Raw genomic sequence first — 24145 nt, 5'->3', positions numbered from 1 at the left:
ACCCGCAATGGGGAGAGATTGAGAGATGTTGGCTGTTGAGGACAGGGGTGAGAGAGATTTTGGTAGTGGGGCAAGCAGGTGTCTGGGGTTTTTTTGGTTCACAAGGTAGCCTTGCCTTCAGTTTTATAAATGCTGTTTCCAGCTCCAAAGATGAAGAGACAAGTTTTACATTGTTCAGTTTGATACCTTGTGCTAGAAGAAAGTCACTAGGCGAGAAAAAATTGAAGGCTCTTTGTTTTTGTCTAGTATAATTTAATGAAAATACTAAATTGTACTGAAATTCTGGATAATAATTTACAAAAATATTGTTTAAATGTCAAAATTGAAGAATTTAGATTTTTTTATGTGTGTATGTATATTCCAGCATAACACTGAAATGCATGGACAGATTTCAACCAAACTTGGTATACATATCACTTACTATCTGGGACCAAACATTATTGGGGTGGGAAGGGGTGACATGTAAAAATGATCAAAAACAACAGATTTTAGTGTCTACCCCATAGTTTTCATAGTATTCGGGCTTGCAGAGATGAATACTCACCATAACTCTGAAATACATGGAAAGATTTTAACCAAACTTGGTTCACATATGACTTACTACCTGGGGAAAATACTGGGTGGGGGAGGAAGGGGTAACATGTGAGTGGGGGGAATGGGGGACATGTACGTGGGGGGGCAGGGGGTGGGAAGGGGTGACATCAAAAATGACAGATATTGGTGTCTAATCCATAAATATATGGGTAGATTTCAACTAAACTTGGTACAAATATGATTTACTATCTAGGCACAAATACTGTGTGGGGGGGGAAGAGGGTGATGTGTGTGTGGGGGGAAGGGGTGACATCGAAAACAGATATTAGTGTCTAACCCATAGTTTTCAGGCTCACTGAGATGAATACTGACATTTCCGATGCCGTTTAAGTCCAAGTTCAGCCCTATAGAGGGACATTCCTGTGGGGGATGGGGCATGTGAGGGGTGGGACATTTTGGGATAAATATCTTGCCAATGCCGAGTAATCTGCTACTAATAAATAGTAGTATTAACTCTGTATTTGCTGTGGGAACTTCCTCGTATGTGGCCTCCTACTGAATTGGGGATACCTCAAAACTCATTCTTATGAAGTTCCCCTATTGTGGTTAACAAAAGTCAGTTTCCATGCAGTGGTGGTTGAATGCCTAGAATTTTATCAAGTGGAATGCCTCTGGAGGCACCAAGCTGGTTGGTAATCATGATAGATGCAAATGTCCTTGGCTGGAGAGCTCATTGTAAACAGTGATCTGTTGCATACTTGACGTGCATGCTATGTGGGTAGTTTTTGTACGATCAACTTTCTCAGTTAAATAGCTTTTGAAAACTTAACTTATTTATGGTTCTGTAATACATTTTTATGCTATTATGAGTTAATTATTCTACTGCATTCTGCTGGATATTTTTTGTACATTATTAGCCAAAGGCCTTTTTTCTACAAAACTGTAATAGTGATTTCCATGACAACAAATATGACACAGCCCATTTAGTTCCTATAGGCTATTGCATTTGCCATACTAGGATTCGCTACCGCAGCTTTGTAAAAAAGACCCCATATTAGGTAGTAGTGGATGTGAGAAGTGAAGTTAAACATTGTAGAGGAATAGCAAAATCAGCCTGTAAACACATAAGTGGGGTACTGAGAGTTCCTGAAAAGTGTTATGTGAATTTCCCTTTGACATCATTGAATTAGATTTGTGTATTATTTTTTCCCTTCTAGCTAAAGGTGACAAGTCTATCAGTGGACCTTATCTAATGGAGAACAATAAGGAAGAGGTATGGATGATAATAAATATTGACTGTCCTGAAACACTTAATAGCTTGCCACAACCTTTTAGACTGGGTTGATGATCTGTTGTAATACTAGATGAGAAGGTTTTTTTAGTTTTGTTTAAAAAATATTTCAGGGCAGGATCAGGAGTACTAGTTGGCATTGCTTTGTAGAAGATCTAGTTTCAAGTTTATTAGTTATTTGATATACTGTCTACCACAGGGGTGCCCAAATAGTTGATCGCAAAGGCAATGCAAGTCAATCGCGTTGCCTTTGCGAACTTGTTCTTCCTGCCTCCAAGCGCGTAGAAGTGCCAGACCCATAACCTTCACCTCCGACGCCAGAATTGACGTCTTCTGGATCCGGTGCTTGTACACGCTAGGCCTGTCTCGGGGAAGCAGGGAGAAATTGGCGTGGTGGCTTGGGGGGCACAGGGGGAGAGAAAGAATCGGGGAAGTGGAGAAATAGGTGCAAAGTCTTGGGGGGGACAGGGAGAGAGAGATAGAGGGGGGCAGGGGGAGAGAGATAGAGGGGGGCAGGGGGAGAGAGATAGAGGGGGGCAGGGGGAGAGAGAAAGAGGGGGGCAATTTCATAACTTGGTGCCCACATTTATGCTCCCTTTGCATGTGTAAGTGTACATAATATTAGCACTTATGCATGTAAGTGTATAAATATAACTTGGCATAGTGTGTAAACACAAGGGGGTGTATGCATGTGCAGGGCTCCCATATATATATGTGTAACAGGCAGAATTTTGCAATTTACTTATGTCCCTGCCACCATCTCTATGGCTGGTATAATTAGTTGTGTAAATTCAAGGTGTGTTGATGCTGGGTTATTCTCATAATGGTAACTGGGTGCTCAGATGGTATTATAGAATTGGTTCTCACTGCATGACATCAAGGCACCTAAATAGAGGTGCTCATTTATAGAATTGTTCCCATCCCACCATGCCCCATGGTGCTTTTGCTCTTGTTGTTAGGTTCTGGCTTAAGCTGAAAAAGCACAGTTACTTACTATAACAGGTGTTATCCGGGGACAGCAGGCATATATTCTCACGTGGGTAACATCATCCATAGAACCCAGCACGGACAGTGGTAAAAATGTATTGCCATTTTAAGTTTTCAGAAACTTTGTGACTGCCCACACTGCACATATGTGAGTGCCTTCCTGCCCAATGCAGGCTCGTAGTACCTCAGTTCTGTAAGCAAATTGAGAAGCAAACTAGGGAAGGTGGGAGGGATGTGAGAATTTCTAACTGCTGTCCCTGGATAACACTTGTTATAGTAAGTAACTCTGCTTTATCCTAGGACAAGCAGGTAGCATATTCTCAAATATGGGACCCCCTAGCTTACCGCAATGGGTTAGAAGCAGACATGTCAAACTCTGGCCCGCGGGCCAAATCTGGCCCGCATTGTAATAAAATTTGGCCCGCCAGACAATTTCAAAATTTCAGTTAAGTTGTACCTGTCTGCCAGCAGGTCAAGTGCTGCATCAGATGCAAAGGCTGAAAGCGCTTGAGGCATTTACCTAACAGTGGCGTGCCCAGGACCCGCGTCACAAAACTGACATCCAGCAGTGCCTGCACAGCAGCCAAAATCATATTTGCCCGAGTCGGAGAAATCACGAAGCCCACGATAACCAAGCCTGCAGCATACACTCCAGCTGGCCTAGCCCGCCCCCTTATATATGTACCCGGGAGGGTGGAGCTGCAGGCAAACTCCGGGTGATAAGCGCGTGCGCGGACACCCCCTTGCTCGATTTGGGGTTACTCAATGTGGCTACACAAAGTATAGGAGGAGGCTGCAAAGCACACGTCACTGCTGGGATCCCCTGGAGCCACAGCCGACACAAACGGTCGGTACCTGGTGGAAGTGAGTTGCAACATCTTCACTGTGAGGCGCAGTCCAGGAAACGAATAAGTGCCTCCCCTTTCCACCTAAAAAACAACCCTGAAAAGCGCCAAAGACAAACTTGTTTAGTGACTGGTGGATTGTATTGATGGGTGACTGCAATGTATGGATTTTTGAATTAGTGGTGCTTGTGTGTGTAAATAGGTGGGTTTGTGCCCCAATGAGGTTGTGTGTGTGTGTGAATGAATGAGTGATGGTTGTTGGAGGCCAATTCTCTTTCCCGTTCTCTGCTTCCTTCTATTTGCCCTCCTTCCTTCCCATTCAGTCTCCCACCATTCTAGTTATCTTCTTTCCCCTGCTTTCTTCCTCCTCCAAATCTCAGGCCAAATGGAAAGATGCCAGATCTCCCGGGGGGGGGGGGGGGGGGGGAGAAAGAAAGAAAGAAGGAAGGAGACCCTGGCAAGCGAATTATGTCAGGTTTGAAATGTGTATCCTGCCATAGTTGGTGTTGGACAGCAAGAGTGAACTAGAACCTAAAAGAGAGAGGAAAAGTCTTTTTTTATTTATATTGTTTACATCACAGAGCCGGCGTGGGGTTGGAGAGGTTGTAACCCTATACTTCTAAGACTAAGGGGTCCTTTTATTAAGGTGCGTATTTAACATGTGCTAAATTGGTTACCGTACCTTAATAAAAGGACACCTAAGTATCTTAATTAAAATTTCGGCCCACGACTTAGCCTATGTGTTAGATTTCGGCCCCTTATCCCAGAACAAGCAGGCAGGTATTCTCACTAGTGGGTGATGTCATCCGACTGAGCCCCGATACGGACATCTTGCAAGCATGTCTTGCTTGAAGAAACTCAGAAGTTTCGAGATGCCCGCACCGCGCATGCGCCAGTGCCTTCCCGCCCGATGTACCGGGCGTGTCTCCTCAGTTCTTTTCTTTCCGCGGAGCTGAGAAGTTTATCTTAATTCTGCGCTGACTGAATTTCAGTTTTTTCTTTGCCTTCTTTACCCGCGTTTTGGTTTATTTCTTTGAATTTCTTTCATTTTTACTTTCTAAAAAAAAAAAAAAAAAGTTAAAATTATTTCTTCCGGCGGTTCGGCCGGGCCGGCCTCGTGGCTGCGGCCTAGCGCTTTCGACCTTGCAGCGTCGATTTTCCGGCCTATGTCCCGGCCAATCACCGGTTTTAAAAAGTGCAGCAAGTGCCAGCGTGCGATTTCGTTAACGGACCCGCATCGACGCTGCCTGCAGTGTCTTGGTCCGGAACACGTTCCGAAATCGTGCCGGCCTTGTTCCACACTCACTGCGCGCTCGTTTAAGAGGCGTTGCTTGCTTTGGGAGTCGATGTTCAAGATGGAGACTGCCAAGGACCTGTCTGCTTCTACGTCTGCTGAGGTTTCGCCGGTCCGCTCGAAACCTGCATCGACGACTCCCGCATCCAGCATCGTGAAGCCAGCATCGTTTACACCGGCTACGGCTTCAAGTTCAGCATCGGCGCCTGCCTCCGTCTCCTCGGTTCAGGTACCGCCTTCCACTGTCCCTCCCGTGGTCATCAAAGTGCCTAAAGCTAGCAAGCAGAAGCACTTGGCCACGAAGGAACGCGAAGACCGTGCAGGAGGACCCCCTTTCGGTGCGGATCCCTCCATATCGGCTTAGCTTCGATCCCTGCTAGAAGCTCAGTTTGTCGAGCTTATGCAGACTATGGGACCCCGGCTTATCGCCAACATTCAGGGTGACATCCCGGCACCGGTTTCAGGGGGCGGTCCGCCCCCTCCCCCTCCTCCTCGTCGTTCGATCTCGCTGCTCGACGAGGGGGATCGGCGGAGGGCGGCGGAATCCTCCAGAAGGGCTTCCCTTCCTGATATGCCGCCTTTAGAGCCCATCACACCTCCACGACAACAGGGTGCTAGGGCGGCCCCTGATAATCGGAGTCCTGGGCATACTGCATCGCAGGAGGAGTTCTTCCGCACTCCATACCAGACTTGGGTGGCACTGCGTGAGTCCGCATCCTTACCACCTCTGCGATCCACCGCATCGAGCCCCATCCATTCCTTAGAGGCTTCAGGGGATCGTGCGATGCACAGTAGATCTCGCTCCCCATCCCGTCACCGGGAGGGGCATCGATCTCGACACTCATCTCGACACTCCTCACGCCATTCGGAGGTGTCTCCGCAGAAAAAGATGCAGCGTCTGAGATACTCATCGTCGGATGTATCCCAGCCGGAGGGACCAGAGTATGAGGAACCATCTACCTCCTATTCTCCATGCCGGTCTCAGCTCTCCCTGGACCCGGAGGCTTCCACTTCGTCTAGTCCGTCTCGTCGGCCGGCCTTGGCAGACCAACTGTCTTTCTCATCTTTTCTCCGACAGATGGTGGATGACTTAGATGTGACTTTGGACACTGGGTCTAAATATTCTAAAGAGTATTTGGATACTATGCATTTGCCTCACCCTCCGGCGGAGACTCTTCGGCTTCCTCTGCATAAATTGCTGGACCAGACTTTCATGCGCTGTTTTGAGACACCGTATTCCATCCCTGCAGTTCCCAGTAAGCTGGATGCTCGATACCGCATCGTTCACCACAAGGGGTTTGAGGGGGCTCAACTTTCTCATCAGTCCCTTCTGGTCGAGTCTTCTCTCAAGCGTTCTCACCCTTCTCAGGTCTACGCTTCTGTGCCTCCGGGCAGGGAGGGGAGAACGATGGACAAGTTTGGTAGACGTGTCTACCAAAACTCGATGATGGCGACTCGAGTGCTCAATTACAACTTTTTCTTCTCCTCATATTTGGATTTCTTCTTGCCGGTACTCCGCAAGTTCATCCCTTTCATCGATGCTCAGGCTCGTTTCCAGTTTGAGGAGGTGGTGGCGACCCTGTCCCAGTTGCGGCTGCAGCTGATGCAATCCTCCTACGATGCCTTCGAGCTCTCGGAACGTGCTGCGGCCTGTTCAGTCGCCATGCGTCGCCTGGCCTGGCTTCGCACTATTGATATGGATCCGAACCTCCAAGACAGACTGGCTAATGTGCCTTGTGCGGGAGCGGATCTGTTCGATGAGTCTATCGAGACTGTTACTTAAAAGCTTTCGGACCATGAGAAGTCTTTTCAGTCTATTCTGCGCCCTAAGCCGAAGCCTCAGCAGTCTCGTCCCTCTAGACCGCCTCAAATCTACCAGAGGCGTTATCAACCGAGGCAGGCTCCCCCGGCGAGACAGCCTGCGAAGAGGCAGCCTCCACAGAAGACTCAACAGAAGCCTCAGATGCCGGCTGCACCCAAGGCTACTCAGCCTTTTTGACTCTCTTCCAGGGAGCATAACCGACGTTCTGTCTTCCCCTGTTTTTCCCATAGGGGGTCGACTCCACCATTTTTATCATCGATGGGAGTCGATCACCTCGGACCTTTGGGTCCTTACCATCGTAAGAGAGGGATACTCTCTTCATTTCCAATGGGTCCCCCCGGACCACCCGCCAAGAGAGTATCCTTCCAACTCGACGCAGACCGCTCTTCTTCTGCAGGAGGCGCAGGCTCTTCTTCGGCTTCGAGCCGTCGAGCCGGTGCCTGTAGATCAGCAAAATCGGGGGTTCTACTCCCGGTACTTTTTGGTTCCGAAGAAGACGGGCGATCTGCGTCCCATTTTGGACCTTCGAGTCCTCAACAAGTTTTTGGTCAAGGAACGGTTCCGTATGCTGACCCTTGCTGCTCTCTATCCCCTCCTCGAGCAGAACGATTGGTTATGCTGTCTGGACCTCAAGGAGGCCTACACTCACATCCCGATTCATCCGGCCTCCCGCAAGTTTCTCAGATTTCGGGTGGGACATCTACATCTGCAGTATCGAGTGCTTCCATTCGGCCTGTCCTCGTCTCCCAGAGTCTTCACGAAGTGTCTGGTGGTGGTGGCCGCTGCACTCCGAAACATGGGTCTTCAGGTGTTTCCATACCTCGACGACTGGCTCATCAAGGCACCGTCGGCTCCAGAGGTCATTTCGGCGACCTTGACTACAATTTGTTTCCTGCAGAACTTGGGCTTCGAGATCAACTTTCCCAAGTCACATCTTCAGCCCACCCAGTCTCTCCCCTTTATCGGGGCGGTACTGGATACCATCCAACTTCGAGCATTCCTTCCTCCTCAACGCATGGAGGCTCTTCTTCTACTCTGCCAGTCGGTGTCTTCTCGCCAATCCATCTCAGCGAGACACATGATGGTCATCTTGGGTCACATGGCATCCACAGTTCATGTGACGCCTTTTGCCAGACTACATCTCAGAATTCCTCAATGGACCTTGGCATCTCAGTGGACTCAGGTGTCCGATCCGTTGTCCCGCCTCATTGTGGTCACTCCTGCTCTACGGCAGTCTCTTCTCTGGTTGATGACCTCTTCGAATCTATCCAGAGGTTTGCTGTTTCACTCTCCTCCCCACCAGAAAGTTCTCACGACCGATTCATCGAACTATGCATGGGGAGCTCATCTGGATGGTCTTCGCACTCAGGGGTTCTGGACCAGTGCGGAACGACTCCATCAAATCAATCTTCTGGAGCTCAGAGCCATCTTCAATGCTCTCCAAGCTTTTCAACATCTGCTTCACGACATGGTGGTCCTTATTTGCACCGACAATCAGGTCGCCATGTATTATGCCAACAAACAAGGGGGCACGGGCTCGGCCCCTCTTTGCCAGGAAGCTCTTCGAGTTTGGGATTGGGCAGTCCGTCACAACACCTTCCTCAGAGCTGTCTACATTCAGGGGAAAGACAACGTCTTAGCAGACAAATTGAGTCGTCTTCTCCAGCCTCACGAATGGACGCTCCACTCCGACCCCCTTCATCAAGTCTTTACACGGTGGGGGACGCCTCAGATAGACCTCTTTGCAGCCCCCCACAACTTCAAACTGCCTCAGTTTTGCTCCAGGATCTACACTCCTCATCGCCTCGAGGCAGACGCTTTTCTACTGGATTGGGGGAATCGCTTCCTATATGCGTTTCCACCTTTTCCTCTCATTCAAAAGACTATAGTCAAATTGAGATCAGACCATGCCACCATGATTCTGATTGCTCCTCGGTGGCCCAGACAACCTTGGTTCTCCCTTCTACTTCAACTCAGCAGCAGGGAGCCAGTACTTCTTCCAGTGTTTCCTTCACTACTCACTCAACATCAAGGTTCACTACTTCATCCCAATCTGCAGTCCCTCCACCTGACAGCTTGGTTCCTTTCAACATAACTCCTCACCAGTTCTCTCAAGCAGTGAGGGAGGTCTTGGAGGCTTCCAGGAAGCCTGCTACTCGACAATGCTATTCCCAAAAATGGACTAGATTCTCTTCCTGGTGTGTTTCCAATGCCACAGAACCTCAGCATGCTTCCCTATCTTCTGTATTGGATTATCTTCTACACCTGTCCCAGTCTGGTCTCAAGTCTACCTCTATACGAGTCCACCTGAGTGCTATTGCGGCTTTCCATCAGCCTCTACAAGGGAAACCTTTGTCTGCTCATCCTGTGGTTTCCAAATTTATGAAAGGGCTTTTTCATGTCAACCCTCCTATCAAACCTCCTCCTGTGGTTTGGGATCTCAATGTTGTCCTGTCTCATCTTATGAAGCCTCCGTTTGAACCTCTCAACACGGCTCCACTTAAGTATCTCACCTGGAAGGTGGTTTTTCTGGTGGCCCTCACGTCAGCTCGTCGGGTCAGTGAGCTTCAGGCCCTAGTGGCGGATCCACCGTTCACTGTATTCCATCATGACAAGGTGGTTCTCCGTACTCATCCAAAATTCTTGCCTAAAGTGGTCTCTGAATTTCACATCAACCAATCCATCGTGCTTCCAGTGTTCTTTCCAAAGCCTCATTCTCATCCTGGGGAATCTGCTTTGCACACTCTGGACTGTAAATGTGCTCTAGCTTTCTACTTGGATCGCACAAAGCCACACAGAACTGCTCCTCAACTTTTCGTCTCCTTTGATCCAAACAAGTTGGGACGACCTGTATCGAAGCGCACCATCTCTAACTGGATGGCGGCTTGTATCTCTTCCTGCTATGCCCAGGCTGGATTATCCCTTCCCTGTAAGGTCACAGCCCATAAGGTCAGAGCAATGGCAGCCTCTGTAGCCTTCCTCAGATCGACACCGATTGAGGAGATTTGTAAGGCTGCCATTTGGTCCTCGGTTCATATATTCACCTCTCATTATTGTCTGGATACTTTCTCCAGACGGGATGGACAGTTTGGCCAAACAGTGTTACAAAATTTGTTCTCTTAAGTTGCCAACTCTCCCTCCATCCCATTGGGGTTAGCTTGGAGGTCACCCACTAGTGAGAATACCTGCCTGCTTGTCCTGGGATAAAGCAATGTTACTTACCGTAACAGTTGTTATCCAGGGACAGCAGGCAGCTATTCTCACGTCCCACCCACCTCCCCTGGGTTGGCTTCTCAGGCTAGCTACCTGAACTGAGGAGACACGCCCGGTACATCGGGCGGGAAGGCACTGGCGCATGCGCGGTGCGGGCATCTCGAAACTTCTGAGTTTCTTCAAGCAAGACATGCTTGCAAGATATCCGTATCGGGGCTCTGTCGGATGACATCACCCACTAGTGAGAATAGCTGCCTGCTGTCCCTGGATAACAACTGTTACGGTAAGTAACATTGCTTCATGCGATTGAATTTGACACCCCTGGGTTAGAGGAAGAGTTGGCCATTAAAAAGAAAATAAGTTCTGTAATACTTGGCTGACACGACCATCTCATATAAATAGGATTCTAGACAATAGTGAGATGTCAGTTGAGGACTAAGTAGCTGCTTTGCAAATTTCATCGATGGTCATCAATGGGCGTGCAACGTAAGGAAGCTGCTGATGCTGCAGTATTTCAGACCTTGTGTGCTGTAACACGTCCCTCGAGCTTCAGCCTAGCGTGAGCAAAGAAGAACGAAATACAGCCACTAACCATGTGGAAATAGTTCTCTTGGTCACAGGCCGGCTCAATCTGTTAGGATCAAAAGAGATGAATAGTTGAGATGCAGTCATGTGTGGCTAGGTCCTTTTATATGTAGTAAACCAAGTCACACTTACAGTCCAATATATGAAGAGCTGTATCTCCAGGATGAGAATGAGGCTTTGGGAAGAAAACTGGAAGTGCAAAGGATTGATTTAGGTGAAATTCCGTGATTACTTTTGGAAGGAATTTAGGATGGGTCCAGAGAACCACCTTGTCATGATGAAATACTGAGTACGGTAGGTTGGAAACCAATTCTTGAAGTTCACATACTCGATGGCGGAAGTGACAGAAATCCAGACCACTTTCCAAGTGAGAAACTTAAGATGAATAAACACCAGTGGTTCAAATGGTGGTTTCATCAAACTTGCTAGGACTCTACATTAAGATCACAGACAACTGGAGGAGGCTTGAGTGGAAGTCCTTTCATAAACCTGGAAACAGGATGAGTGGCCAGAGGTTTATTGTTGTCTGGAACATGGAAAGCACTAATAGCACTTAAGTAAACGTTGACCGAAGTGGTTTTCAGTCTAGAATTGGATTAATGGAGAAGATAATCCAATGAAGGAAGAGAAGAGGAGGAAGCGTCTTGGTGGTGGAGAGTACACCACAAATTGAAGCATGTCCACTTTTGTTGATAGCATTTCTGAGTAGAAGGTTTTCTGGTAGCATATATAATGGCTTGTACTGAGTCAGAAAGATTAAAATCTGCTGAAGTCAGACTGTGAGGTAATAAGCTGTCAGGTATAGAGATTGCAGGTTGGGATGTAAAAGAGATCCATGACTGAGCAGAGATGGAAAGATTTGTAAAGGAATTGGATCCTTGGCACTCAGCTGAAGTAGAAGGGAGAACCAAGGTTGTGTGGACCACCGAGGAGTTATTAGGATCATGGTGGCTGATTCATGCTTGAGCTTGACTAATGTCTTGAGAATGAGAGGGATTGGTGGATATGCAAAGAGGAACTTGTTCGTCCAATCCAGAAGAAAGGCATCTGCTTCGAGATGATGAGAGTACTATCTGGAGCAGAATTGAGGAAATTTGTGGTTGTGGGGAGATGCAAACAGGTCTATCTAAGGAGTTCCCCCATAGTGAGAAGATGTAGCGCAATACTTTGGAGTTGAGAGTTCACTCATGTGGTTGAAGAAATCTGCTGAGCTAGAGAGTATTCTGTTTCAATTGAACATACATGGCTGTGAGAAATATGTTTCGAGCAATTGCATAGTTCCAAATTTGCTTGGCTCTTGACAGAGAGGGAGAGAGCCTATTTCTCCCTGTTTATTGATGTAGTACATCACTATTTGATTGTCCGTTTGAACAAGGACAACTTGGTTGGAAAGACTCTCTTGGAAGGTTTTTAGAGCATTTTGAATTGCCTGTAGCTCTAACAGATTGATGTGGAATGTCTCTTCTTGAACAGACCACCAACCTTGTGACCTGAGACCATTCAAGTGAGCCCTCCAAGCATACATAGATGTATCCATGGTGAGAACTCTCTGATGTAGGGGGATGTGAAACAGTATACCCCTGGAAAGGTTTGACTGATCCATCCACCGCTAAAGGGGTTGATAAGGAGATGAGGTGACTGTGATACTTCAGGATAAGGGATTGAGAGCTTGAGACCATTGTGATGCTAGGGTCCACTGAGCTGATCTGAGATGAAGTCATGGAAATGGGGTAACATGAACTGTGGATTCCATGTCAGTGTTCTCCCTATGGTCTTTTAGCCAGGTGCTCCACCCGGCTAATTTAGATGACCGCCCGGCTGTCACTCGATCGTGAATCCTGCTGCTGCCGCTGCTCAAGATTTTTTTTTAAAAAAACAAACAACCCTCTCACCGGCTTGGAGATTTCCTGGGCTGACTCGCCTGAATCGCCGCCGAAAGTGTTTGATTCCTGCCTGACTTTTTTTTTTTTTTAATTTAACCCCAGTGACTTGAACCCATGCTCTGGGGCTCTAACGTGTGCGTGCCGGCTTCCCTTTGAAACGGGAAGTTATGTCTGGGGGGGGGGCGGGGGAAGAGAAGGGAAGCTGGCACGCACACGTTAGAGCCCCGGAGCATGAGTTCGCTCCAGGCTAAGGTGAGAGACAGGTCATCGATGGAGGGAAGCTTACAACTTGCCTTAGTCTGTAGTGACTCTGCCAACGGGTGTTTGAGATGGGAGGGATAGGAAGATGGATGCAGTGGATGTGGCAGTGGAGAGCTCTCAGCCATCCAGGGTGCCCGGGACAGCGGGCTCAGGTGAAGGTCTGTCGGGTAGCTGAGCTGTTGCAGGTGACCAGCTCCTGCCAGCTCCCCGTTAGTTACGATAATCACTGTGGGACATGGAGAGAGACGTGTTGCCGTGCATTTGCTGCAATGCCTCCAGCTCCCTGGACAGGGCATGTACTGGGGGTTACTGCCCCTCCACTCTGCCTGACACCAGAGCTGAGTGAGGAGTTTGTTTATTTACATGTTTTACCCCGATTTGAATCTAAAGACTTGGCTTACGACCCTCCAAACTATGTTATGAGAAAGTGTTCAACTAGTATTTGCGCGAAATGATAATTCTTGATAAGGTCTGCTACTGCTTTGGATTTTGGCCCTTTTCCTGAAATTATGTTGTGACAAAATGCTGCTAGATTAGTTTAAAAGAAGTTGCGTGTTTTTTCTCGGGAGGTGGGATAGGGTTGTACGCTTTTTTGGTTTTGAATCTGTACAGCCAAATGTCTAGGAGATCTGGTGTTTCAAGGTTTGGGGATGAAATATAATTTGCTTAAATGTGTGAAGCATGTGAATTCTGCTTTCCCTGTTCTTTTTTTTTTTTTCCGCATCTGTAGTGCTTTAATTGTTAAATTGTCAATGCAACTGCTAATTCTTAGGTGTACGGTATGAATAATACCTGAATAACTGGCTTTGGCAAATTAACTTCCTAAAACTTTTTTGATTTGCTGGCAGTCAAACAGTGAGCATCCCTACTGCCATTTTTTTTCTTACATGGAAAGGGGGGAAGGGCATGGCAGGAGGGAATGGGTATCCCTCCTGCTTATTTTCACTAGCAGAGGGGGGTTGGGGGAGGGTGATACCTGGTGCACCTTCATCGTTGCTCATCAGGGAGGGCAGTCGTCAGCAGGGTAGGGGGCTTTTTTATGTGGTATATATTGTGAATGTGTAACACACATAGCATCTGTACCCATTAAAGAAGAAAAAAAGAAAAGGTTTCCTTCCCTGAACAGCTGAGTGGCAGGAGGCTTACCCTTGCTTCTCTCCTGCCTCTCTCCTGTTCGGGCTTCCCTTCTTTATCTGCGCATGTGTGCGAGTCGCTGTCACAGTGATAAATCAGATGGGAGAGCCTGAATTATTTGCATGCAAACTTTTTAGTGCATGAATAGCTCTTTTTGAATTGGCCAAAAATCAGATTGAAGCAGCCCCACATGGTCTTACTGATTTTCTTTAATGCATCTGGGCCCTAGTCCTTGAGTTTTTCAGGATGAATATGAATGAGAGAGATTTGTGTACACTGCCTCAAATGCATGCAAATCTAATGCCATTAATTCATTGTGATTATCCTAAAAACCTGATTGCATTAGGTATGCCTCGAGGACTAGGTTTGGGTATAGTTGATTTAGATTTGTGACTCTGTCTGGAAACTGAGAGTACTATACTGGTTTCTCTAATGTATGCTTTCCATTTCAGGGAAACAGTCCATTGGAAATCTCCAAATCATTAGGATCTTCACGTTCTAAAAGGTTAGTTTGAAGAAAGGAAGATATTTTTATTAAAAATAATTCACTGAAATATTGTCTAAAGTGAAACATTGGAATGATTAATACCTGCTACAGTAATAGACAGGAGGGGGGAGGTAGGATTGTTTGTGGCAGACATTTTATAATTTTATTTTCATGCTTTACAATAGCATTGTTATTTTGTAAAGATTTTTTTGATTATGAAGAGCTTTCCAGTGCAATAGGTGGTACATTCTAGATAGCTGGATTATTTCCCCATAGCTGGGTGCTGCTGCAGAATGAATCCACTCTAGATTTTTCTCTCTACCTCTGTACTAGGCTCTCTAGCTCCACTTACAGTTCTTTCCTGCTGTATGCGTGCCTGCAGAAGTGTTTGTTTTACTATCCCCATTTTATTATTTTTAATTTGATGTCATTAGTTCCTTTTTCGAGTAACTTGGTGTTTGAAGCGATTTTGAAGCTCTGCCTGCTTGAGAATTCAGACCGGTCTGTAGTTGACAGGCCGATCCCACTGTTTACCCGTTAGCTAGCCTGCATAGTTTTCTCTGGAGCTCAGGGCTGTGTCTGATGTGGTCTCACCTACTGTTAAGCAGTGATTGAGTGCAGGCTGTTAAGCGCCCTTAGGAGGCTCGGTGGTGTCTCACAGGGTGCCGGCTGTGTCGTTGTGTCTCCACCTGTCCCGGTGTGCATCCGTTGATCCGTAAGTGTGGAGGTGTAGTCAGATATAGAAGTTTGACTGGCAGCCCAAAGATCAGCTTTGCAGTAGCATTCCCAGTATTGTGGCAGTGAATTATCTCATCCAGCTATTAATGAGAGAGGTGAAAGTAGGTTGCAGCACAGATCCTGTCAGGTCACAGTGAGTATACAGGCTGATTGCCTGTGAGAGACATCGTGGGAGGTTGGAAAAGTGGGTTTTTGAGTGTTTCTGGATATTCTTCTGTGTTCCCCTTTCTGAAAAATCCTAAAATTGCCGTTTTTAGATTGTGGGAAGTATGAAAAATATTGTGATTCTGGGGCAAATTTTTTTACAACGGCCATTTTGGATTTTTATTGATCTTTTTTTTTCTAAATTTCCTTGCTTCTTCAAAACTGCAAATTTTGTCTGGAAACATGTTGGGATGGAGTCCTTAGGCTCTCCTCATGTGTATTCTTGCCAAGATTGTGCAAATTTAGCGCTTTTAGAGTGTCCTTGGCGCAGCTTGGGGGGGGGGGGGGGCGGACTGCAGCATCCAGCTTAGCTTCTCCCCTGCTGAAGCAAGTGACCAAATGCTCAGCTAGCCTGGTGAGGTGACTGTCGTTGCTTTTGGGGCACGGCTGGTACTTCCATTAGTCAGGCTGCGGACCATCTGCAGCCTAAGAAACGCAAATGCAAGTCATCTAAGTATGACTATGTCCCAAGACATAACATAATATATCTAGACCACATAACCATGAGTTATCCCAGGACAAGCAGGCAGCATATTCTTAACTGATGGGTGACGGCACCGACGGAGCCCCGGTACGAACAATTTTAGAATGATTGCACTCTAAGAACTTAGAAAGTTCTAGCTAGGCCGCACCGCGCATGCGCGAGTGCCTTCCCGCCTGACGGAGGCGCGCAGTCCCCAGTTTCTTAGTTTCCGCGGAGCTAAGAAGATGCGTTTTTTTCAACGGCCGTTGAAAACTTTTTTCTTTCCTTCCCGCTCACATATTTTTTGCTTGTTGGAAGCTTATCTTCCTTCTTTTACTTTGTTTCTAAAAAAAAAAACAAAAACTTTTCTATTTTACTTAATTTCTTTATTTTTTCGGGTTCGCCCTGGCGGGGCCTGTTGCCACCATCGAAGCCTCTGCTTTCGATTTGGCAGAGGCAGTGTTTACCTTCATGCCCCCTCAGCCAGGATTCAAGAAGTGCCAACGGTGTGCGCGCCCCATCTCCTTGACCGACCCGCACAATTGGTGTCTGCAGTGCTTGGGTCCGGATCATAGGGCTTCCACCTGCACCTGTTGTGCTACTCTTAAGAAGCGTACTTTAAAAAACAGGCAGCTTCAACAGAAAGAGAATTAATATAAATAGTATCCCAGTTTAAGGAATGATTCAGGGTTCATTAGTATGAACCAAGAATTATTGTCCTTTATATTTCTTGAACTTTACTTTATTAGAATAGCAAGATGTACTCCCCATTAATGTGGGCTTGAAAGGAACTATGTATGTATGATTTGATTATGTATTGTTTTATGTGATTCTCCTTTTTCTTTTGAATTATTGGATATTGTAATGTATTCAAAATTATAAATAAAAAAAAAGAAAACTCAGAAGTTTTAAGTCTGCCGCACCGCGCATGTGCAAGTGCCTTTCTACCCAGCATAGGGCGCTTCTCCTCAGTTTTCAGTTTTCTGCGGAGCTGAGAAATCCCTATTTGACGTTCTGCACTGAATTTAGTTTGTGTTTTATTTTTCTTATTACCGTGTCACTGAGCTTTTCTTTTACTTATTATTATTTTTTTAAAAAAAAAGTTTCATTTTTCGTCGACTGACTGGCGTGGCCCGTCGCACGTCCTCAACCTGCGGGCTTTGACTTTGCAGCAGCTATCTTTCCTTCTATGTCCCAGCCGGTCACGGGCTTCAAGAAGTGAAGCCAGTGCCAGCTTCCAATCTCTTACTGAGCCACACCACTGGTGCCTTCAGTGTCTCAAGCCTGACCATTGCCCGGAATCGTGCGTTAGCTGTGCTACCCTTCAACCTCGAGCCCTCAAACGTCATTGAGTTCAAGTGGAAAAGATTTTCGGTATGGAAACCTCGACTTCACCCTCAGACTCGGTCAGGCCTGCTACGGGGGTTCCTCCTGCTTCCATGACTTTATCCTCGACTCTCATCAGACCTTCCTCATTTGGAACGTCCTCAACCTCGAGTAAATCTGCCAAGTCTTCTCCTGAGCTTCCCTCAGGTCAGATACCTCAGCAGACAGTTCCGGCAGTGGTCTTCAAGCTACCCAAACATCATTCCTCCAAGTCGAAGCATTCTTCATCTTTGACCTCGGAGCCTTTAGCCTCAGCAAGTGGTCCAGTTTCAGACTCGGATCCACAATTGCAGGCTACCATCCAAACTATTTTAGAGCTGGAATTTGTTCAGTTACTGAGCAAATATAGTCCTGTCTCGATTCTGCTCCCTGCAGTCCATCCTGGGCAATCAGAAATCTCGCAAGAAGTCGAGTCCTTGCCTGTGCCTCGAGCTGAATCTACACACACTATGCAAGGAGTTGATTCTTTGCGAGTGTCTCTACTGGAATCTTCACACTGTATGCAAGGAGCCGAGTCTTTGCGAGTGTCTCGACTGGAATCCTCACACTCCATGCAAGGAGCCGAGTCTTTGCGAGTGTCTCGACTGGGATCCTCACACTCCATGCAAGGAGCCGAGTCTTTGCGAGTGCTTCGAGGTTCCTCAATCCAAACTACTGAGTCTGTGGGATTTCGATCTACAGCTTCCAGCCCTATATCCTCACATAAGGCATTGCCTGTTTTGAGGCATAGGATGAAGTCTCCTCGACCTCGTGTGAGACCTGCTTCCAGGCAGCACTCTCGCCGCTGGTAGAGGCATTCATCGAGGTGCAGGTCCTCATCCAGAGAGAAGCCTTCCTCGTCCAGGCCTTCCAATTCTTTGAGGCCTTCAACTCCTCGAGACAAGACACCAGTGGCAGAACCTGAGGGCTCAGCTGATTCCAGTGCCTTGCCCCAGTCTGTTTATTCGCTGGGATATCGGTACTCCAGAGAGGCCTCACTTTCGTTTTCCACTCGAGGCGCCTCGAGGTCATCGAGTCCCTCTCGAGGCCATGCTCTGGCAAATCAATTGTCCTTTTCATCCTTCCTCCGTCAAATGGCTGAGGACCTGGATCTTAAATTGGACGCTGGTTCTAAATACTTTAAGGAGTATTTAGAGGAAATGAGTATGCCTCGGCCTCCTGCGGAGTCTCTCTCTCAAACTTCCTCTGAATAGACTTCTTTTTCAGACTTTCAAATGAAACCTGGAGACTCCTTATGCCATTCCTGCTGTTCAGGCAAGCTGGAATCGAGGTATAGAACTGTACATTGCAAGGGCTTTGAGAACTCCCAACTATCTTATCAGTCCCTTCTTATGCAATCTTCCTTAAAGAGGAGTCATCCTTCCAGGATCTATGCTATCGTACTTGTGGCAGAGAGGGCAGGACCATGGACAAGTTTGGATGTTGATGGCCTCCAGGGTTTTAAATTATAATTTTATCTTTACTACTTATTTCAAGTATTTTTATTGATATACTCCCTGGTTTTTCTAAAGACCTTGGTCAACACATGCTTTTAGAGATCCAGCAAGTCATTGCTACCTTGGCGCAACTCAGGATGCACCTTCTTCAGTCCTCTTATTATGCCTTTGAACTATCCTCGAGGGTCACTGCTTTCTCAGTAGCCTTGCCTGGCTTCGCACCATTGATATGAATCCCAACATTCAGGATCGTTTGGCCAATATTCCTTGTTAAGGCAATGACCTCTTTGATGAATCCATAGAGGCCACCACCAAGAAGTTGTCTGAGCATGAGAAATCCTTTGCTTCCATCGTCAGACCAAAACCTAAGCCAGCTCCTCCTAAACCTTATCGGCCTCTTCCATCCTGTCGGAGGCGTTATCCTCCGAGGGCAGCTCCTTACATTTGAGCACCCCCCAAGAAACAACAACAGCAGAAGCAACAGAAACTTCAGCCTTCTGCTACACCAAAGGCGTCTCAGCCTTTTTGACTGTCTCAAACACAGCATAACCTCCATCGTTCTGCCTCTGTCCCCCCCTCTCCTCATCCCATTCGCCAACTCCATCTCGGAAACCATTCCCAAGGCATCCGATGCCATAAATGAGATGGAACAATGGATGACAGATTTCAAGCTCAAGCTCAACCCAGAAAAAACAAAATTCTTTGTTGCCTCCCCTCACCCGCTTGACAATAAAACCCCACTATGCATCAATAAACTCAACTACCCTATTCAGCCCACTATGAAAATACTAGGTGTTATTCTAGACCAGTGCCTAACAATGAAGGAACAAGTGGATTCCCTATTCAGAAAAGGTTTCCTTACTCTCTGGAAACTCAGAACCATTAAATCATACTTCGATACGTCAAGTTTCAAGTTTATTGACTTTTTAATATACCGACCATCACAAAGTATCTGGCCGGTTTACAATAAGATTTATAAAAGTTTAGTTATAAAATGTAGTGAGTGAACATTAAAACATAATTTGACTAACATGAACGTGTGGATAAGAGGGAAAGGGAGGGGGAAAGTTACATATTTTAGAGAAGAAAGGGAGAAGTAGGGATGGGAAAAAACAATTTGGGTAGGATCGCTTTTTTAAAGCGGTTGGATATATGAATTGGATTCAGAAGAGTTTATGAATAAAGTAGATGGGGAGAAGAGGGAAGAGGAAGAAAAAAAAAAAAAAAAATTAACTATAAAAAATAAAAACTAAGACAGAGAGAATGCATCCTGAAATAGAAATGTCTTCAAATTGATCTTGAATTTATCTAAATGTTGTTCTTCTCTAAGTTGTTGAGGTAAAGCATTCCATAGTGTAGGGGCAACAACTGTAAAATTAATTTTTCGAGTATTATAAAATTCTTTGATAGAAGGGATTCGTAATAGTTTTTGGTCGGTATTTACGTCAACATTCAGAATCCTAGTGCAATCCCTCATACTGAGTCAGCTTGACTACTGCAACATCGCCTATCTAGCAATCTCACAAAAGAATATGAGACGTCTCCAAATAATGCAAAATGCTGCGGTCAGACTTATCTTTGGGCTGAAGAAATTCGACCATGTGACACCCTACTATCGGCAGCTGCACTGGCTACCAACGGAAGCCCGAGTAAGGTTTAAATTTGCCTGCCTCTGCTTCAAAGTACTATATGGCCTGACCCCCAAGTACATAACGGACCTTTTCGCATTTTCTAATAACAAACTCAAGAGAAACACACACCCAAAACTAATTTCCCCTCCAGTTAGAGGCTGCAAAATGAAAAAAACACCACGAACACCTTCTCTCTCACCAAGCAGTCCTATGGGGCAAAGACTTAGACCAACTGCTTTCGCCCACTACATACGGGGAATTCAGGAAACGCCTAAAAACATACCTGTTCCAGAAATACCTAAACAATTGACCCGCTCTCCCTCTCCCTCCCTATTCCACCTGAACTTACAGCACTGTTATAAATATAATCTACTTTACGTTGCTATTTATCCCCAACAGGTCCTGTCGGACATTACCTACTAAAATGTACATATTACATTTTCGCTCAGCAAATTGTATTTCTATACTATTGCCTCCTGAGGTCTCTGATCTCTGTATTTCCTCTGAATATCTACTTATTGTATTTCACTGAATGTCCAGCACTCTTGATTATAAACCTCCTAGAAGTTGCAAGATTGTGGCGGTATAGAAGAATAAAATTATTATTATTATTATATCAGGTCATCTCCATCATTTTTACCATTGATGGGAGACCATTACATCCGACCTTTAGGTGCTGTCAATAATCAGGGAAGGATACTCTCTTCATTTATCTCGGATTCCAGTAGAGTATCCATCCAATCCATCCCAGACCGCACTTCTTCAGGAAGCTCAAGCTCTGCTTTGTCTCCGTGCCATTGAGAAAGTTCCCTTGGAACAGCAGAATAGGGGGTTTTACTCCCGTTACTTCCTAGTTCTGAAGATGACGGGCAATCTGTGGCTCATACTGGATCTCAGGGCTATGAACAAATTTTTAGTCAAAGAAAAATTTTGCATGCTGTCACTGGCATCCCTTTATCCCCTTTTAGATCAGAACGATTGGTTATGTTCTCTAGATCTCAAGGAGGCTTACACTCATATTCCCGTCAGTACCTCAGATTTCGAGTGGGGAATCTGCATATTCAATACAGAGTGCTACCCTTCGGCCTGGCATCATTTCCGAGAGTGTTCACCAAGTGCCTAGTGGTGGTTTCAACAGCTCTGCGGAATCATGGTCTCCAGGGGTTCCCCTACCTGGACGACTGGCTCATCAAAGATTCAACATCTCAGGGGGCTATTGTAGTGACCTAATGGACTATGTGGTTCCTTCAAAGCTTGGGATTTGAAATCAACTTTCCCAAATCCTACCTTCAGCCCTCTCAGAATCTGCAGTTCATCGTAGCTGTTCTGGACACTATCCAACTCAGAGCATTCCTTCCTCAGCAATGTCTGGATGCTCTTCTTCAGCTTTGCCACAAAGCGCCTTCCCTTTCTTCACTCTCAGCAAGACACATGATAGTATTACTCGGTCACTTGGCCTCGACCATTCACGTGACTCCTTTTGCCAGAATTCCTCAGTGGACCCTGGCATCTCAGTGGGCACAGGCTTGCGACCCACTTTCTCAACACATTACAGTCACTCCTTGGTTGAGACAGTTTCTCCACTGGTGGATGCTCTCTTCCAATCTTTCCAGAGGTTTACTGTTTCAGACACCCCCTCATCAGAAGATCCTCATGACAGATTCCTTGACCTATGCTTGGGGGGCTCATCTCGACGATCTTCGTACTCAAGGCCACTAGTCCAGCACGGATCGTCAGTGTCATATCAATCTGTTGGAACTCAGAGCGATCTTCAATGCTCTCAAAGCTTTTCAACATCTTCATGACCAGGTAGTTCTTATTCGGACAGACAGGTTGCTATGTACTATGTTAACAAGCAGGGAGGAATAGGCGCTCTCCCTCCTTGTCAAGAAGCTCAACAGGTGTGGGACTGAGTGATCATCACAACACCTTCTTGAAAGCAGTCTACATTCAAGGAGAGAAAAACTGTCTGGCGGACAAATTGAGTCATCTTCTGCAACCTCATGAATGAACACTCAATTCCTCTCCTCTTCATCACATTTTTTCTCAGTGGGAAACTTCTGAGGTAGATCTCTTTGCATCTTCCCACAACCACAAACTGCCTCAGTTCTGCTCCAGGATATACTCTCCTCATTGCCTCGAGGCAGATGCTTCTCTTCTGGAATTGATGAATCTCTTCCTGTATGCGTTCCCTCCATTCCCTATCATTCTCAAGACTTGTCAAGCTCAAGAACAATCATGCCATCATGATTCTGATAGCTCCTCGGTGTCGCAGGCAACCTTGGTACTCCCTTCTACTTCAACTCAGCAGCAGGGAGCCATACCTTCTACCAGTTTTTCCATCTCTGCTTACACAGAGTGAAGGATCTCTACTTTATCCCAACCTGCAGTCTCTGTACCCAACACTTTGGTACCTCTCAACATAACTCCCCTTCAGTTTTCTCAACCTGTTCGGGACATTTTAGAGGCTTCTAGGAGCCTGCCACTAGACAATGCTACCACCAAAAATGGACTAGATTTGCTACGTGGTGCATCTCTCATGATAAGGAGCCTCAAGATTCCTCCTTATCTTCTGTTCTGGATTATTTTTTGCACTTATCCACCTCTGGCCTCAAGTCTACATCGATCCAAGTCCATCTCAGTGCAATTGCTGCTTTCCATCAGCCTATTGAAGGGAAACCCCTCTCTGCTCATCCGGTGGTTTCCAGATTCATGAAAGGACTTTTTCATGTCAACTCTCCTCTCAAACCGCCTCCAGTGTTTTGGGATCTCAATGTTGTTCTTGCTCAATTGATGAAGTCTCCATTTGAACCAATGTCTACGGCTCTTCTGAAGTATCTCACTTGGAAAGTGATGTTTCTCATTGCCCTCACATCTGCTTGAAGAGTCAGTGAGCTGCAAGCGTTAGTTGCTGATCCACCTTTCACAGTTTTCCATCATGACAAGGTGCTCCTCATTCTAAGTTCTTACCTAAAGTGGTTTCAGATTTTCATCTCAATCAATCCATTGTACTTCCAGTGCTTTTTTCCAAGGGCTCATTCTTATCCTGGAGAATAAGTTCTTCATACCCTGGACTGTAAACGTGCTTTGGCCTTCTATTTGGATCGCACCAAACCACACAGAACTGCTCCTCAACTTTTTTCTCCTTCGATCCAAGCAAGTTGGGACATCCAATCTTCAAGCGTACCATCTGCAATTGGATGGCTGCTTATATCTCTTTCTGCTTTGCTCAGGCTGGACTGCATCTACAGATTCGAGTCACAGCCCACAAAATCAGAGCCATAGCGGCTTCAGTAGCTTTCCTCAGATACACTCCTATTGAGGATATTTGCAAAGCTGCCACCTGGTCCTCGGTTCATGCTTTCACCTCTCATTATTGTTTGGATGCTTTTTCCAGACGGGATGGCCATTTTGGCCAGAGAGTATTACAAAATTTATTCTCCTAAGTTGCCAATGCTCCCACCATCCCATTCTGGTTAGCTTGGAGGTCACTCATATGTGAGAATAGGCTGTCCTGGGATAAAGCACAGTTACTTACTGTTACAGTTGTTATCCAGGGATAGCAGGTAGCTATTCTCACAACCCACCCACCTCCCCTGGTTGGCCTGCTAGCTATCTGAACTGAGGAGACTCGCTCTGCGCTGGGCGGGAGGGCACTCGCGTATGCGCGGTGCAGCTGGCTCAAAACTTCTTCATTTCTGCAAGCAAGTCTGCTTGCAAGGCTGTCCGCATCCGGGCTCCATGGATGACATCACCCATATGTGAGAATAGCTGCCTGCTTTCCCTGGATAACAACGGTTATAAGAATTAACTGTGCTTTACAGTAAGTAACTGTGCTATATGACCTCATGAAAGTTTTGCCAAAGGTGTCGTTATACTACATTTCTGCCTTCAGAATGCTCTGGAATAGACATTGGGCTGGTGATTTCACTTCCAAGGCTACGTTGGCTA

General features: G+C 46.3%; 1 protein-coding gene across 7 annotated transcripts in view; it reads left to right on the top strand.

Moving 5' to 3' along the window:
• The window catches only part of ATRX (ATRX chromatin remodeler), a 643287-nt gene that overhangs the window by 43219 nt on the left and 575923 nt on the right, over positions 1–24145 (top strand). For all 7 annotated transcript variants that reach the window (XM_033946347.1, XM_033946348.1, XM_033946345.1 and 4 more), the window contains 2 exons: positions 1752–1807; positions 14302–14354. In XM_033946347.1, coding sequence (XP_033802238.1) covers positions 1752–1807; positions 14302–14354 — 109 coding nt within the window. The remainder of the gene's footprint in view (positions 1–1751; positions 1808–14301; positions 14355–24145) is intronic.

Source organism: Geotrypetes seraphini, chromosome 5 (genome assembly GCF_902459505.1).
Source record: "Geotrypetes seraphini chromosome 5, aGeoSer1.1, whole genome shotgun sequence".
Lineage (NCBI taxonomy): Eukaryota > Metazoa > Chordata > Amphibia > Gymnophiona > Dermophiidae > Geotrypetes > Geotrypetes seraphini.
This window is presented reverse-complemented; position numbering and strand designations above follow the sequence as displayed.